The following is a 17,965-nucleotide window of genomic DNA, read 5'->3' on the forward strand; positions in this document are numbered from 1 at the left end:
CAATACTCCTGCCAGGCTGTTTTGCCATACTTTTTAATGTAAACCTTTGCCTCTGTCTTGTTCAGTGGGATTTGCAAATCTACGTATGTGCTTGTGCTTTAAGGTTTGTTTAGCTATTTTATCCACCTGCTCATTCCCCTCTAACCCAACATGAGCATGAACTCAAAGAAAACTTACAGACACACCTTTGACATCTTTTTTATGTAACAGGATGTATATTTGATTTAAAATATCTGTTCTAAGTGATCTACCTGAGTGAATGCTTCTAAGTGCTGAGTAGTTATCTGAAATGATGACACTGTTACTTCATTCTTTTTCCTGTAACCACTGTAGTGCCAGTAACATTGCAATTAGCTCTGTAGTGTATACAGACAAGTGATTTGTTAACCTTAATAGTGGTTTTGCTTGCTGGGACATATACTGCTGAGCCTACTGTTGCTTCCTCGGGATCTTTTGAGCCATCTGTAAATACAGTGCCTTGAAAAAGTATTCATACCCCTTAAACTTTTCCACATTTTTTCATGTTACACCCACAAACTTGAATGTATTTTATTGGGATTTTATGTGATCTGCTATGTGAACACAAAGTAGCAAGTAATTGTGAAGTGAAAAGAAAATAATACATGGAATTAAAATTTTTTTACAAATAAAAATCTTGAAAGTGTGGCGTGCATTTATATTCAGCCCCCCTGAGTCAATACTTTGTAGGACCACCTTTTGCTGCAATTACAGCTGCAAGTCTTTTGGGGTATGTCTCTACCAGCTTTGCACATCTAGAGGCTGAAATTTTTGCCCATTCTTCTTTGCAAAATAGCTCAAGCTCAGTCAGATTGGATGGAGAGCGTCTGTGAACAGCAATTTTCAAGTCTTGCCACAGATTCTCAATTGGATTTAGGTCTGGACTTTGACTGGGCCATGAATATGCTTTGATCTAAACCATTCCATTGTAGCTCTGGCTGTATGTTTAGGGTCGTTGTCCTGCTGAAAGGTGAACCTCCGCCCCAGTCTCAAGTCTTTTGCAGCCTCTAACAGGTTTTCCTCCAGGATTGCCCTGTATTCAGCTCCATCCATCTTCCCATCAACTCTGACCAGCTTCCCTGTCCCTGCTGAAGAAAAGCATCCCCACAGCTCACCACACAGACCCCTTCTCAAGGGCCAACCATCCCGGTGGCCCCAACATGCAAAACGTCCCAACAAATAACAACTCAAGCACGCAACGTTATGGCACAACATTACAACAATCTCTACATTTGAAAATCAGCAAAAAGTTGGCCAGATGCCGCGTAGTGGAGATCGCTGGAATTGGTAAGTGCTCGAATTCAGCCTCAGCTGAATCGTGGCCAATACGGTGCCAGTCTATCATGGTGGATGACCACATGACCACAGTTGACGGTGGTTTGGGCGCTCTGGTCCTGAACGGTGTATGCTTCTGGCCACTTGGAAAAATTATCCATAGTGACCAGAACATACCGGTTTTCTCTTTCTGTTTCTGGAAAGTGCCAGAGGAAATGTACTGCCACATGGTCCATCACGGCTCCAGACTGGAGTGACTGGAGCAGTGTGTTGGACCGATCAGAGGGACCCTTCTTCGCCATGCAGGTGTAGCAGCAATGCATGAATAGTCTGACATTGTGGCGACACCCTGGCCAGTAAAAAATCTGGTGCACATGGCGGAGGGCCTTGGTCACACTCTGTTCCTCAAGCTTCTAGGGACCAACAGCTGCTACACCTTAACGCTTGAGACAGGGCTAGCCCAGTGGCAATACATCTTAGTCAAGTCAAGTCAAATTTATTTGTAAAGCTCTTTTTTACAATAGACATAGCCTCAAAGCAACTTTACAGAATCCAGGACTGACAGAACAAAAAACCCATCCTCCTTTGGTGGCCTAAAGAAAAAATGTTATCAGTTAGACTTAAACAAATCATACGTGTACAAAATTAATTTAAACTAAAAAGTTATAATTAGCTAAAGAATAAACAAGCAATTGGAGTTCTTTATTATTCAGTCCAGTCTGTGATGAAGTCTGTAGTGAGTTCTGGACATTTTCAGTGCAAACACGTCAGGTTTTTGGTAACACAGTCATGAAGGCTTTCACAGGATGTCAGCGCTCACCTCACTTACCATCAACAAACCTGAGAGATTTAACAAGAGAGGCAGAACAACAGCAATCCAACATCCCTGATCACCACAAGTTTCTAAGACCTAGAACCCCCAAGCTCTGCACCTTTGTCTACTGTCAGGGTAGGCATTGAAAATTGAGACTGAGACTGTCTGAATCCCGAACAGAGGCAGCGAGATTATTCCAAAGTTGTGAAGCTTTGTAAGAAAATACTTTTCCACCAGCTGTGATCTTTTTAATTCTAGGAACTAAGTATCCCTGCACCCTGTGAACAAAGTAAACATGCTGGGTTGTAGTGCTTGATAAGTTTACTTAAATACTGTAAAGTCAGGCCATGTAGCGCTTTATAGGTTAGTAAAAGTATTTTTTTTAATTAATGCAGAATTTAATTGGCAGCCAGTGTAGAGATGATAGAACAGGAATAATATGATCAAACCCTCTAGTTCTGGTTAGCACTCGAGCTGCTGCATTTTGATCCAACAGGAGTTTGTTTATGGATCTACCAGACCATCCAGTGAAAACAGCATTACAATACTCTAACCGAGAAGTTATAAACGCATGGATCAGTTTTTCAGCATCACTAACAGATAGTATATTTCTTATTTTAGAGATATTATGCAAATGAAAGAAAGCAACTATTAAGTAATATTATTAACATGTGCATCAAAGGAGAGATCTGAATCTATTGTGACACCCAGAAAACTTGTTAGGCAACAGCCTTATATCCAACAATACCTCTGTTTTATCTGAATTAAGTAAAAGAAAATTGCACAACACCCAGTCTATGTCGTTTACACAATCTTCAGTCTTACTGATTTTCTAGAATCTTGAAGACAAAAGAAATGTTTAAATTGGCCTACAATTAGACAGAACATGTAGATCAAGATTAGTTTTTTTTTAATTAGAGGTTTAATATCAGCACATTTGCACAATCTTGGTATATTTCTAAAGCTAGAAAATGCATTTATTGAGGTAAGCAGGGGCTATACAATGGCAGGGAGCAAATCTTTAAGTAAACAAGATGGAACAGGGTCAAGTATACATGACAGTGGTTTTGATAATTTAGTGTGAGAATAGTGTAAGAAAATAGTGTGAGAATACTTGACACACTATGAAGTAATATTTTTTCTATCTTGTCTATCTCGTCAAATCATTGCTGGTACAGTTGGAAGGTATATCAGATTCTGTTTTAGTGAATTTTCGACTCTTTCTAGTGAAGTTTGGACACTGTCTTAAAAGGATATTTTTATTATTCTCTATTAAGGAAAAATAATATCAAGATTTGGCTTTTATAAGTGTATGTTTATAGTTAACTTTCCATTCTATCTTATAGACTTCCAGTTTAGTGTGCTGCCACTTGCGCTCTGATTTTCGTGCTGCATGTTTTAGAGCATGTGTGTGGTCATTGTACCATGGAGCAAGCTTTTTCTCACTAATCAATTTAGTTTTATCTGGTGCTACACTATCAAAGGTTGTGCGGAATATGGACTCTAAGTGCTGAGTTGCCTGTTCTAGCTTTTTAGGCTCTAATGGTATACATACATCCATCCCTGCATGTCAGGCCTGCAACTTATTTGTTGCGTGGGAACGGGTAATTTAGGGCTAGTAAATAGGTAAAAATATGTGATGTCAATAGATGATTGTAAATCATGATTTGAAACAAAAGCAGTCTTTGAGGAGCAAAGATGGTTACCATTGGTGATACAGTTATGGTGAGTGCTGTAATCAGGGTTGTTCTCCAAATGACCTAGCACTTTCCCTTACTGCCTGGTAGAAGGGCATCACTGTTGTACATTTTATGAATGGCTGAAATAATTGACTCAATTAAAATGAAAAAGTCATTTCATGTGACCTAACCACTTAACCATGTGTCTCCTGAAGTATTATTATGTTCCTGAAATTAAAATAAAATTGAACTGACATTGATTTTAGTGCTTTAGTGCTAATTGTGTGACATCTAAAAAGTAACTGGTGCATTGTTTCTTTTGGGAACACTGATAGATTGTGGAAAAGAAAGTTGTTTGTTTCGCCATTTTAGTCATGGTTTAAATTCATTATTGCTCAAAAACAAACAAAAATGTTTATGTATGCTTAAGTTAACATGTTTTGTCCATGCACCACTTTTCACCCAATTTCATGAAAACAGCCTAATTTATTGTAAACCCCCAGATCTTGCAACAATGCTGTTGGTAAAAACTGGTTATGACTCAAAGCAATATATATTTGAAAAAATGCACCCAACAAAAACATTTTGACCTCATACCTGATGCAATTACGACCTCTACTGGTTGATTGATGGTGCTTGCACAGAGATGAGGGATAATCCGTTGATCAGGGTGATCAGTGGCTCTCCGTACACAAAGCTGGTCCGCATATTAACTTTCACACGTGTCGGAGAGGGCGTGTGTCAGTGTCGGCTCTTCTCAACCAGGGTGGAGGTCAACATCAGTAGAGAGGAATCATAATGCAATCCAGTAATTGGATATGATTAGATTGGGAAGAAAATTGGGAAAAATGCAAAAAAAAAAAAAAATCTTGTTTTGAGTTAAAAAAATGTTGACTTAACACAGTCATTGTGGTTATACTGTAATTTATTAAAATATATTTTCACTGGCTTAGATAGTTAACATTTACGCAAAAATAATAAAGTTAAACTTAAAAAGATCCATGCAAACAGTTGCCTTAATTTTTTTTAGGTGTGCGCCAAAAAAAATCAAAACCTAATTGATATCCTGCGCAAATGACAAAACCAGCAGAGATCAATCCTGTTACTGGGCCCAACACGTGTAGTGTTTAACATGTTAACTCTCGCGAAGTGAAATGATAAAAAGGAGATGGATGTTGGTGCATTGTAAAATGATTTTAAGGGCAGACTCAATGAGTGATGATGGGTGATCTTCTAAGCCTAGTTAGCTACCACTGGCTTAACTGAGCACTTGAGTAAATACAAATAATTTGTTTAAATGTAGTTAAAGTAAAAACACTGCTTCCTGTGATTTAAATTTTATTAGCAATAATCATTTCAATCAGTAATGTAGTTATCTAAGCATCATGGGTGAATTGTAATGGATATTCTAATGTTACTTTAATGATGTGTGCATAAATGTACTAATTTTGTTAATTTGAAAATATGATAACCCTAATGTAGAGAATACTGTTGTTATTATTCTGATTAATTGTAACATTTAATTGTCCATGTAAGTTTACCCCATTAAAAACCTTTCAAGTGGTGTCAGTTTTTAATATGTGCAAAATTTTTAATGTTTTAATGTTTTCTTTTTTTTGCTAAGTGTACGAGAAAAAGTGGGTTTGCAGGAAAAGTTTGTGCTTTAATAAGAATGTAGAAATGCTCCTTAAATAGTTAAGCAAGCATTAAATGTTCCCTATCACCATCGGTGGGTGTGCATGTGTGTGGGTCACTGAAAAGGGAGGGAGAAATAAAGGGAGGGATAACACTGCACTCTACTTAGAGATCAGGAGTTTATGCATTCGAGAACAGATGCGCCGTACCTAGCGTTTCAGGCTCAGATATGAAGCTTCAGTTCTGTTCATGGCCTTCCTGTGTGTTTGTCCTGCTAACACTCCTGAATCAAAGTGCAACAGCAGTGGAGAGGCAGTACTATATAGCTGCAGTTAACATTGACTGGGATTACACAACTCATGCAAATATAAGGTATTCAATCATTTAATCACAAAATGCATTAAGGGTGTTTTACATTCAGTTACGCTTTTCCACAGGTTTATCTGATATGAGTTTTGTTTTTGTCAGTCATCTTCTTTGTCTTCCACAATTCTGTTTTACTTAAAATATGCATAAAATTACTTAAAAATATAACTGTCAGCAAAACAGTTTCTTACTGTATGTGGAAAACACATTGCACATTGCAGGAATGAAGTCTGTTGTATTAGTTAGGCAATATTGATGCTTGTGTAGTAATGTAAAAATAAGATCAAAGATATACATCAAACATTGTTTACATCAAATTCATTTATATATTCTAACAAGTGAAATTCTGATGCTGGCACAATAGTCTATCACACTATCCCAACACCTTTTAGACCCAGGTTCAAATCTCAGCGGTGCCTCTACAAAGACAAAATGGGCTGTGATGGGGGGTGTGAGGGGTTTGGGTTTGGATGGGGTGACTGGGCCCTGTGTTGGATTGGTGCCCTGTTCATAGTGTACCTGTCTTGCATCCAGTGTTTCCTGGTAGAAGCAGACTCGCTATGACCCTTATCAGAATAACACAGAATATGAATATTATGAATATTAAAAAAGCTACAGGTTACCCCCCGTGGGCAGAACAATCAATAAGTTTTCATTTAGATATATGTTGTGAACTGACATCTATTGGATAGCACTGATTAAGTAATAGTAACTGTGATTTATCTTTTCTTAATTTTCTTTACATTTCCATTGTTTTTCAGGGTTGGTCCTACGTATAAGAAGGCAGTATACAGAGAGTATTATGCTGGTTTCAATCAGCCTAAAGCTCATCCCTCATGGTCAGGTATTCAAATTACTGTTTGAAATGTTTCTATGTTAACATGAAATCAGTGACAGTTAAAATATAATGAAGACCTACCTTCAATTATACAAGTCACTACACCTAATCATTTCTGTAAACCCAAACAATTATCAGTTATTATTATGTCTACAGGGCTTTTGGGACCCACAATCCATGGCCAGGAAGGTGACACTATAATTGTCATATTCAGAAACATGGCAGATCATCCATGTAGCATCCATCCACATGGCATTGCTTATAGCAAACAATCAGAAGGTAAGTATACAATTGTCAAGACTGTCCTAAAATAAATAAAATATCAATTTTATGTTAGTAGTGCTGCAAAACAAGTTTTGGTGAGAACATTGTGTCCATTTTACTGATACTTGGTGAACTAAATAAACAAAGTGAAAAGGTGTATTTGTCTTTTTCATACATATTAACCACAGGCTGTACCAAGTCCACTTTTTTAACAACCTAACAAAATGTGACTGTATCCTCCCATTTATTCTTTACTTCTAGTCATATAAATGTTGTCTTCTGAATGCATACAAACAGCAAACTTTAGAGGTACAATCAGCTACTGATTTTATTTATAGAGGTTTAACCAAAAGTGATCACAACTAATGAATAAAAAATACTGTATTCAACAGCTTGTGGTTAAAGGAAAGTTTCTGTTACTTATTTGTATTGATTTAAGTTGTTACTCATTCAGCTGTATACAAAGTTGCCGGTTAAACTTTACCTTTTCATACATATACAGTGTATCACAAAAGTGAGTACACCCCTCACATTTCTGCAGATATTTAAGTATATCTTTTCATGGGACAACACTGACAAAATGACACTTTGACACAATGAAAAGTAGTCTGTGTGCAGCTTATATAACAGTGTAAATTTATTCTTCTCTCAAAATAACTCAATATACAGCCATTAATGTCTAAACCACCGGCAACAAAAGTGAGTACACCCCTAAGAGACTACACCCCTAAATGTCCAAATTAAGCACTGCTTGTCATTTTCCCTCCAAAATGTCATGTGATTTGTTAGTGTTACTAGGTCTCAGGTGTGCATAGGGAGCAGGTGTGTTCAATTTAGTAGTACAGCTCTCACACTCTCTTATACTGGTCACTGAAAGTTCCAACATGGCACCTCATGGAAAAGAACTCTCTGAGGATCTTAAAAGACGAATTGTTGCGCTACATGACGATGGCCAAGGCTACAAGAAGATTGCCAACACCCTGAAACTGAGCTGCAGCACAGTGGCCAAGATCATCCAGCGTTTTAAAAGAGCAGGGTCCACTCAGAACAGACCTCGCGTCGGTCGTCCAAAGAAGCTGAGTGCACGTGCTCAGCGTCACATCCGACTGCTGTCTTTGAAAGATAGGCGCAGGAGTGCTGTCAGCATTGCTGCAGAGATTGAAAAGGTGGGGGGTCAGCCTGTCAGTGCTCAGACCATACGCCGCACACTACATCAAATTGGTCTGCATGGCTGTCACCCCAGAAGGAAGCCTCTTCTGAAGTCTCTACACAAGAAAGCCCGCAAACAGTTTGCTGAAGACATGTCAACAAAGGACATGGATTACTGGAACCATGTCCTATGGTCTGATGAGACCAAGATTAATTTGTTTGGTTCAGATGGTCTCAAGCATGTGTGGCGGCAATCAGGTGAGGAGTACAAAGATAAGTGTGTCATGCCTACAGTCAAGCATGGTGGTGGGAATGCCATGGTCTGGGGCTGCATGAGTGCAGCAGGTGTTGGGGAGTTACATTTCATTGAGGGACACATGAACTCCAATATGTACTGTGAAATACTGAAGCAGAGCATGATCCCCTCCCTCCGGAAACTGGGTCGCAGGGCAGTGTTCCAGCATGATAATGACCCCAAACACACCTCTAAGACGACCACTGCTTTATTGAAGAGGCTGAGGGTAAAGGTGATGGACTGGCCAAGCATGTCTCCAGACCTAAACCCAATAGAACATCTTTGGGGCATCCTCAAGCGGAAGGTGGAGGAGCGCAAAGTCTCGAATATCCGCCAGCTCCGTGATGTCGTCACGGAGGAGTGGAAAAGCATTCCAGTGGCAACCTGTGAAGCTCTGGTAAACTCCATGCCCAGGAGAGTTCAGGCAGTTCTGGGAAATAATGGTGGCCACACAAAATATTGACACTTCAGGAACTTTCACTTAGGGGTGTACTCACTTTTGTTGCCAGTGGTTTAGACATTAATGGCTGTATATTGAGTTATTTTGAGGGAAGAATAAATTTACACTGTTATATAAGCTGCACACAGACTACTTTTCATTGTGTCAAAGTGTCATTTTGTCAGTGTTGTCCCATGAAAAGATATACTTAAATATCTGCAGAAATGTGAGGGGTGTACTCACTTTTGTGATACACTGTACATACCAAAATATATCCTCCACCCAGAACTCGAGAAAGACACATGAAGGCTCTTTTTTGTACTTGCACCCAAGTGGTGGAACAAACTTCCCCTGTCCCTTCACACATCTGAGTCTCTCATTGTCTTCAAAAGACCCACCTCTTTACTAAGCACTTAGGCTAATCAATAACACACTTACTAACCTTCTATAGCATCTTATTTTAAAAACCTCTTTGTTCTACCCAAGTTTTAGCAGATTTGTATACTTGGACTGTTGTCTACTTAAACTACATTAGGGAAATGTTTACTGTGGAAGCATGTCTGTAAGTCACTCTGGATAAGAGTGTCTGCTAAATGCCAAAAATGTAAATGTAAAAAGGAAAATATATAAAAAGGTCCAAAAAATAAGTTGATTGAATTCCCCATAAAATCTAACTGGCAGATTCTTAATAATACTAAGATAATGATTGTATGTATTGCATTTGATACAACCTTATGATTTAATATTTTTTTATAATTTAATAATATTTTTAAATCTGTAGGATCTTTGTACTTTGATAACACATCTCAATTTGAAAAAGAGGATGATGTCATTTACCCGGGCAAAGAACATACATACCACTGGGAAGTGACCTCAGAGGTGTCCCCTAAAGCTGATGATCCATCCTGTGTCACATACACTTATTTCTCCCATAATGACATTGTTAAGGACTACAACACGGGTCTTATAGGCACACTGCTAATCTGTAAGAAAGGTAGGTTTACTTTAGTCCTCCAAGATCCATGAGTCAGTTTATCAATGTTTGATCTTTTTTTAATGGTAAAGAATTGGATAATTATTGGGGATAATAATCTGTTTAATTTAAAGGTTAGTGGGCCTAATAAGTTCTGTGTTCCCCAGATAGCCTTGATGACACTGGAAAGCAAGTCTATTTCCATCAGGAACTCACAGTGTTGTTTGGAGTGTTTGATGAGGGCAACACCTGGTACAGCAAGGAGGGTACTTCACTCCAAAATAATGTAAAATACACCATCAATGGCTTTACAAATGGCTCTATCCCTGGTCAGTTAGGTCATTTAATCCATTTAAATGTGTATATAGATTAATTGACTTGATTCTCCACTAATATTTATTTTGTTCTTCTTAAGATTTGGCTGTGTGTGCATATTCCAAAGTTAACTGGCATTTGTTGGGTATGAGTTCTGAACCAGAGCTCTTTTCTGTGCACTTCAATGGGCAAGTCTTACAGCAAGATGGGCACAAGGTGTCTTCAATTGGCATAATTAGTGGCACTGCCACCAGCGCAGAGATGTCTGCAATCTACCCCGGTCGTTGGCTCCTCTCTTCTTACATCAGTAAGCATTTGGAAGGTAAGATCTGTTGATTTTAGGGGAACATGATTTAAACACCAATACGTATAAAGTGGATTAAAAAAGTATTTAGACTTATTGACTTTTGGCGCACTTTATAGTGTTGTACATTTGATTTTAAAAGGATACAACTGCCATTTGGACCCATCAATCCACATCTAGTAACCCATTATAATGAAGTAATACTGTACATGTTTTTACGTTTGATTAAAAGTTTAAAAATAAAATCTCTTATTCACAAAAGTATTTAGACTCTTTGCAGTGGCATTTCAAACTGTGTTCAGGTGCTGTTATGTGGCTCATCTGTAGAATTAATTTGGCAGTGAGTCATGTTAATAGTTGTGTCCTTCTGCATTGCTATTTTGGCCTGCAGAGGGGGCACGGAGGCACCTTGTAAGTGTTAATTTGCTGTAGGTCTTCCATATATTAAATTTTTTTTTAGTTTTGCCAGCTTCTTTGTTGTCACACTTGCATTTCTCTGAAGCTGTGATACTGGGCTGCTGCATCCAGTCCAGTCTTCTGCATTTTTTCTGGAATTCACCCCAGTGTTACGTAATTTTGGGTCTTACGATGGTACCACCCTGGGAAAGTGGATTGCCCCAGAGGCAACGTGATGCACCATTTTCTACCACACCCATAATTTCCATAAAAAAGTTAAGAGCGTGTTGCACCAGTTGGTGGGGTAGAATTTCCAGTCATGCATGGTCAAACTGGCAGGTTCTAAAAGTTCCCTATCTTACCTTTTTCTGAGAGCTGGCTTGTCATTGTGAAATCCAGTTCTGAGTTCTGTGCCATGCCTATTATATTCACTGTCTCCATTGTAATCTGTGGATGTTTTTGTGTCTTTCATTTGTTACTTTGTTTCTATTAATTTGGCCACATTTTTATATGTGACTGACCTCATTTTTCTTATTGACTGACTTTTTTTGTAAATATAAGCAATAAGAATTTGATGCTTCAATACACTCAAAAAAAGTTTGGGCGCAGACATGCTTACCACTATTACATCACCTTTCCTACAACCCCAAATCAGAAAAAGTTGGGACAGCATGGAAAATGCAAATTAAAAAAAACTTTCTTACATTTCCTTTGACTTTTATTTCATTGCAGACAGGATGAACCTGAGATATTTCATGTTTTGGCTGGTCAACCTTATTTTCATTTATTAATAAACATCCATTCCTGCATTTCAGGCCTGCAACACATTCCAAAAAAGTTGGGACAGTAAAGCATTTACCACTTTGTAATGTTTCCATTCCTTTTCACCACACTTAAAATATGTTTTGGCACCGCAGAGACCAAGAGATTTAATGTTTCAGGTTTTATTTTGTCCCATTCTTCCAGCAAACACATCTTAAGATGTGCAACACTACGGGGCCATCGTTGTAGCATTTTTCAATTCAAAATTCTCCACACATTCTCTATTGGGGACAGGTCAGGACTGCAGGCAGGCCAGTCCAGTACCCATACCCTCTTCTTCCACAGCCATGTCTTTGTACTGTGTGCAGCATGTGGTTTTGCATTGTTGAAAAATGCATGGACGTCCCTGGAAAAGATGACTTGAAGGCAGCATATGTTGCTCTATCTCAATGTACTTTTCTGCATTAATGCTTCTGGACATAGTTAACATAAGGCTTCTTTTTTGCACAGTAAAGTCTTAAGTGGCATTTGTGCATGTAACTTCGTATTGTAGTGCTTGACAAAGGTTTGCCAAAGTAATCCCAGTGGTTATATCAGCTATTGTTGAGTGGCGGATCTTGATGCAGTGCTGCCTGAGGGATCAAAGATCATGGGCTTTTAGCTTAAGCTTGCACCCTTGGCCTTTACACACTGAAATTTCTCCCAATTCCTTGAATCGTTTAATGATATTATGCACTGTGGAGGGAGAAATATGCAAATCCCTTCCAATCTTTTTTTGAGGTTCATTGTTTTTAAACATCAAACAATAATTTTCTCTGGCCATCAAAGACTGAGCATTTCCTGGATGCTGCTTTTGTATTGAACCATCACCTGTTGACATCACCTGTTTGGAATCACATCATTATTTAGTTTTTTCCAGAGGTGGAAAGAGTACTAAAACATTGTACTCAAGTAAAAGTACTATTACTTTAGTGAATTTTCACTTAAGTAAGAGTAAAATTACTAGTCTAAAAATCTACTCAAGTAAAAAGTAACTCATTTAAAATGTACTCAGAGTAAACATTACTTAGTGTAGAGGGTGTCTCTCCTGTGTAATGCAAACAGGACGAGTGGATTTATCTCACAATAGTTGTTTTTAATTTAAATATAATAGAAAAAAACATGTTGATACAACATTTAAAACACTTAGGGATGTGTAATGTGTCATTTTAGTACAGACTATACCATAAAACTTTTTCAAACTGTATAACCACTGAAGTTGGCATTAATTGTGGATTCTATAGACCAGCCTTCTTTTCATCACCAACAAATACCAAACAACAGTCATACTGCAAATCTCATAACTCAAAACGAGTCAAGGTTACAAGTGTTGTGACTTTCACTAAATGACCCAAAGAAAACCTTCAAGATATAAGACAAAACTTTGCCATTCTTTGACATCAGATTATGTTGTTAAATAACGAAACATCAAACTCCAAACATGTTAAACTTATAAAATCACCCTTCCCTACTCTATACCTAGATTACAGCTCCTTTATTTTAGCACCAGTTAATTTTCTATCGCAAAATTCACTGCAGCAGTTTCCCAGACGCGATTTTTTTACTCAGTAAAGGATGTTATTTAAAATGTAGTGAATTACAATTCTTAACACAAAACATACTTAAGTAAAAGTAAAATTACTGGTTGTAAAATCTACTTTCGAAAGTACAAGTACACAAAAAAACTACTCAATTACAGTAATGCGAGTAAATGTAATTTGTTACTTTCCACCTCTGGTTTTTTCACCTCATTACTAGCTTTAAACTGCCCCCGTTCGAACTTTTTTTTGGAATGTGTTGCAGGCCTGAAATGCAGGAATGGAGGTATATTAACAAATGAAATGAAGTCAAATTAATTTCAGCAGACAAAACATGAAATATTTTGGGTTCAAACTAATAAAAGTCAAAGTAAATGTCAGGAACACTGCATTTTTATTTTATTTGCATTTTCCATACTGTCTCAACTTTTTCTGATTTGGGGTTGTAATTCCTATTTTAATAATTTGGGAACTGAGTATACTAACTGTTGCAGTTTTGCAAGTAGATTCTTTGCCCATTCTTACTTAATTACAATACTTCAGCTGCATAACAGTATATGTTTATCATTGTCTGATTTTACTCATGATGCCTCATCATGTCAATCATTAAACCCCTGCAACTGATTCAAAAATCAGCTACCCGCCTGGTTTTCAATCAACCTAAACACTGCCACATCACCCCACTGCTGCATTGTCTTCATTGGCTTCCTGTAGCTGTTCGCTTTCAGTTTAAAACTATGATGGTTGCCTTTTAATTTTTAAGTAATAATACTCAAAACCCTGCTCTGTACCACGCAAAAGCCACTAGTCTCGCTCATCTTGATCCTCCACCCAGAACTCATGAAAGGCTTTTTTCTGTACTAGCATCCAAGTGGTAAAACAAACTTTTCCTGTCTGTCTGAAAATCTGAGTCTCTCGCCATCTTCAAAGGACATTTAAAGGCCCACCACTGTACTAAGCACTTAAGCTGAGAACTTACTAAGCTTCTATAGCATCTTAAAAAAAATATACCTGTGTTCTAACAGGGTTTCAGCAGATGTGTATACTTGAATTGTTGTTTACTTAAACTAGAGTAGGGAAATGTTTACTGTGAAAGCACTTTTGTAATTTGCTCTGGATACGTGTTGACTTTTGCATATTTCACAGATTTTTTTTCCTTTGGCAAGGATAACTTGATGCCCTTTTTTACAAAAAACAAGCTAAAACATAAACTCATCTGACCACATGAAAGGACTTGGCTGTGTTTCTGCTAAATTTATGCTTGTCATTCTCACTGTGAAGTAGAGTTTTTATTTTGCAATTCTTGATGCAGTGGTGTTGCATGGTGTTGCAAGATTCAACAGTATGTAATTTTTGATGTTAGTCTGCTGTATGTTAATGTATATTGTTAAGCATCCTGTGCTGTACCATCACAAGATAATGCATTTTTTCTGCATCTTCAGTTGAATAAGAATAAAATAAACCCATCTTAAATCTATTAATTAGTACAATGTTCTGCCAGATCTTGCTGTTCTTATTAAAAGTACAACAACAAGGCCGCTCAGGTGACGCAGTGGTAAAAACACATGCTGGAACCAGAGCTGGGATCTCGAATAAATCATATCGAATCTCAGCTCTGCCTGCCGGCTAAGGCTGAGCGGCCACATGAACAACGATTGGCCTGTTGTTCAGATATGGGTGGGACTAAGTCGGATGGGGTCTCTCTTCCATGACTGGTGCAATTACGACCTCTGCTGGCTAACTGATGGCGCCTGCACAGAGAGTAGAAAAGAGTGCTCTCAGGGTGTGTATCTCCATACACAATGCTGAGCTACACTGCACTCGTCAAAGTGTAGGTCATAAGATGCATATGGCATGCTGCCCACGTGTCAGAGAGGGCATGGGTTAGCTTCGTTCTCCTCAATCAGAGCAGGGATCGGCATTGGTGAAGAGCAAGCATAACTCAATGGGGCAATTGGACGTGCTAAAAAAAGAGAGAAAAAAGGGGAGAAAATGCATAAACAATAAAAAAAAAGTACAACAACAACAAACTTACTTATTATACTCATTCTCTTGGATTACCTATTGCCATTTGTATTGTCATAGGCACACCTAGAACTAATCTAAATTGCTGTTTTAAATAAAATAATTTCAGAAAAATTGCAATAGAAGAGTAAATGTGGATTGCATTCTGTCTTTTACCATTTTAGCTGGAATGTATGGCTTTCTGGATGTTAACACATGCCAAGACTTTACTGCACCAAAGCGAAAACTCACCATCCAACAAAGACGAGAGAGCCAGGAGTGGATTTACTACATTGCGGCTGAGGAGATTATCTGGGATTATGCCCCAAATATGCCTGAAAATGTAGATGGGTACTAGTGTTGTTAATTGTTGGATCTTAGTTCAAACTGTTATCTTTGAATTTTGTAAGTGGGTGGGAAGTGTGGGGTCTAAATAATTTGCATTGCATCTTTTTACATTGACCCTGATATATATTTTATAATTGTAAGTACAAACCAAAGACACCTAACACTTACATTTTGTGGAATCCATTGAGAGGAATAACTGAATACATTCTGCTTTTCACTGAAATGAGCATTTATTATTATAAGCAATTAATATATTTTAAATATGCCTACTTAACTAAAACAAGAGCACAAGAATGGTTAGTTAAAAAAATAAATAGAAATTAATTCATTGCTTATTTTTTTCAGCTGCTCCCGTATTTGAGTGGTTGCCACAATGGATCATTTTGGTCTGGATAACTGATTTGGCCTTTTTTTTTTTTTTGCTGGATGCACTTCCTGACAAAACCCTCTTAATCAATCAATTGCCTTTAATGAAAAAAAACATTTCTTTATTTAAATAATTTGTTTTAGCATTTTGTGTGGTTTTTTGTTGTTGTTGTTGTGTAATATTAACCTACTATAATTACCTTAATGGGTACACACTAAGTATAAAACAATAACTTGATCACTTTCTTGTATTAAATATTTTTTTTTATTTCTTACACAGAGATTTCTGGTCTACATACCTAAAACCGGGTACAGAGCGCATAGGTCAAAAATATAAAAAAGCAGTGTTCACCCAGTATAAAGATGCAACGTTTAAAGAAAGGGCAGAGCACAATCAGAGAAAAAATGAATTGGGGATTCTTGGCCCTGTGATCAGAGCACAAATTAGAGACATTATAAAGGTAAGAAAAGCCAAAGCAAATTATATATTTATTATTTAATTTTTTTATAAAATGACTGTTACTAGCCCAGGATGGTCTCTCTTTTAGCAATTATGTACTATACTATTTTTGAAATATTTTTGCAGATTGTGTTTAAAAATAAGGCATCACGTCCATACAGCATCTATCCTCATGGACTAAGCATTAATAAAGCAGCAGAAGGAGCCAACTACCCTAAGGAAGGTCAGCATATTGTCTATAGTGTAATACACAATTGTTTTATGCTTTTTGTAGTACTGTTCACTTGTGTACACTAAAAATACTGAACTTACTGTTCACTAAAGATATGACTAATATTTACATGATTTATTGTAATATATATATATATATATATATATATATATATATATATATATATATATATATATACTATGATATAGTATTTATTGGTATCAAACTTAAACTTTTAAGCAATCATACATCAAAGAATGTGAGTGGTTTACAAAAAAGGCTTTTTAGCAATAATAATAATACATGGGATTTTTATAGCGCTTTTTTAAAAACTCAAAGACGCTTACACATACAAAATATAACCAACATAATACTGAAAAAGACAAGAAAGAAACACAATGAAAAGTCAGTAGATTCAACCAAAGGACAGTTGTTGAAGGTTGTATTTAAATATGGAGAGAGAAGTGGATTGACGTATTGATAACTGGATGTAGGAACAGTAAGTAGAGCAGCTAAAGAAGAGAGAGCGTTTGAGCATTCCTGTGAGAGAGTAAGGGGGTTTTAAGTGGAATAGAAGGTCAGACAGATTTAGTGGAGCAATTTTAATGTGGTACTTCACAGGAAGCCAGTGCAAATCCTGTAGAATAGTCCAGTCAAGTCAACTTTATTTATATAGCTCTTTTTACAATAGACATTGTCTCAAAGCAACTTTACAAAATCCAGAATAGGTGCTATATGATGATGCAACCGGGTGTGTGTGAGAAGCAGCAGAATTCTGAACAATCTTGTAAACCGAGGAAACTTGGCCAAGAAACAGTGATTTATTATAATAGCTGTGAAATGAGGCACCAGGGCAAGAAGATCAACTTTGGCTAAATATGTAGGGAGGGGATCTAAAGAGCAGGTGGGAGTTTTAGAAATAGTAATATCAGTGATAGTAATATCAGTTATGAGAGCTGAATCAACAGTTTTGAAAACATGAAGACTGAGGGAGGGCGAGTTGCTGGATGAAGAAAGAGAAATAAAGAAGGAACATCTTGTGTGGTACAACACAAAGGAATTGTTGGTGCTAGGGATTTTGTTACTAAAGAAGTATATGAAAGAATTACAGATTTTAGAAGTTGCATCAGCAGTACGTTTAGGAGTATATTCAGTCTAAATAATTTAGCTAGAGTTTAAAATAGATGTTGAGTTTTTGTGTTGGCACTATTGAAAAGACTGAAGAGATAGGTTGACTTAGCAGCAAGCAAAGCATCTCTATAGGTGCATACATGATGTTTATGTGCTTCAGAATGGATAAAGTTTAGTTTACTAATAAAGACATTCCAGTCTGTGACCAACCTGATTCATATCACATAATTCTTTCTGCTTTAAAACATACGCACCATGAACCAATCAGATTTAACATCATTAAACAAGTTTATAGTTTATTTCTCAATTATTTGTCATTATACCACTAGCACTGCTTATTGTCTGC

General features: G+C 37.2%; 1 protein-coding gene across 1 annotated transcript in view; it reads left to right on the forward strand.

Annotated features, from left to right (window-relative positions):
* The first annotated feature begins 5,605 nt into the window (after window positions 1–5,605).
* f5 (coagulation factor V) overlaps window positions 5,606–17,965 on the forward strand; it is a 41,913-nt gene continuing 29,553 nt past the window's right edge. Inside the window, exons 1-9 of the mRNA XM_063006592.1 lie at window positions 5,606–5,793; window positions 6,549–6,631; window positions 6,782–6,904; window positions 9,554–9,766; window positions 9,913–10,074; window positions 10,161–10,382; window positions 15,289–15,454; window positions 16,098–16,278; window positions 16,404–16,500. Coding sequence (XP_062862662.1) covers window positions 5,651–5,793; window positions 6,549–6,631; window positions 6,782–6,904; window positions 9,554–9,766; window positions 9,913–10,074; window positions 10,161–10,382; window positions 15,289–15,454; window positions 16,098–16,278; window positions 16,404–16,500 — 1,390 coding nt within the window. The 5' untranslated portion in view covers window positions 5,606–5,650. The remainder of the gene's footprint in view (window positions 5,794–6,548; window positions 6,632–6,781; window positions 6,905–9,553; window positions 9,767–9,912; window positions 10,075–10,160; window positions 10,383–15,288; window positions 15,455–16,097; window positions 16,279–16,403; window positions 16,501–17,965) is intronic.

Source organism: Trichomycterus rosablanca, chromosome 12 (genome assembly GCF_030014385.1).
Source record: "Trichomycterus rosablanca isolate fTriRos1 chromosome 12, fTriRos1.hap1, whole genome shotgun sequence".
NCBI classification, from domain to species: domain Eukaryota; kingdom Metazoa; phylum Chordata; class Actinopteri; order Siluriformes; family Trichomycteridae; genus Trichomycterus; species Trichomycterus rosablanca.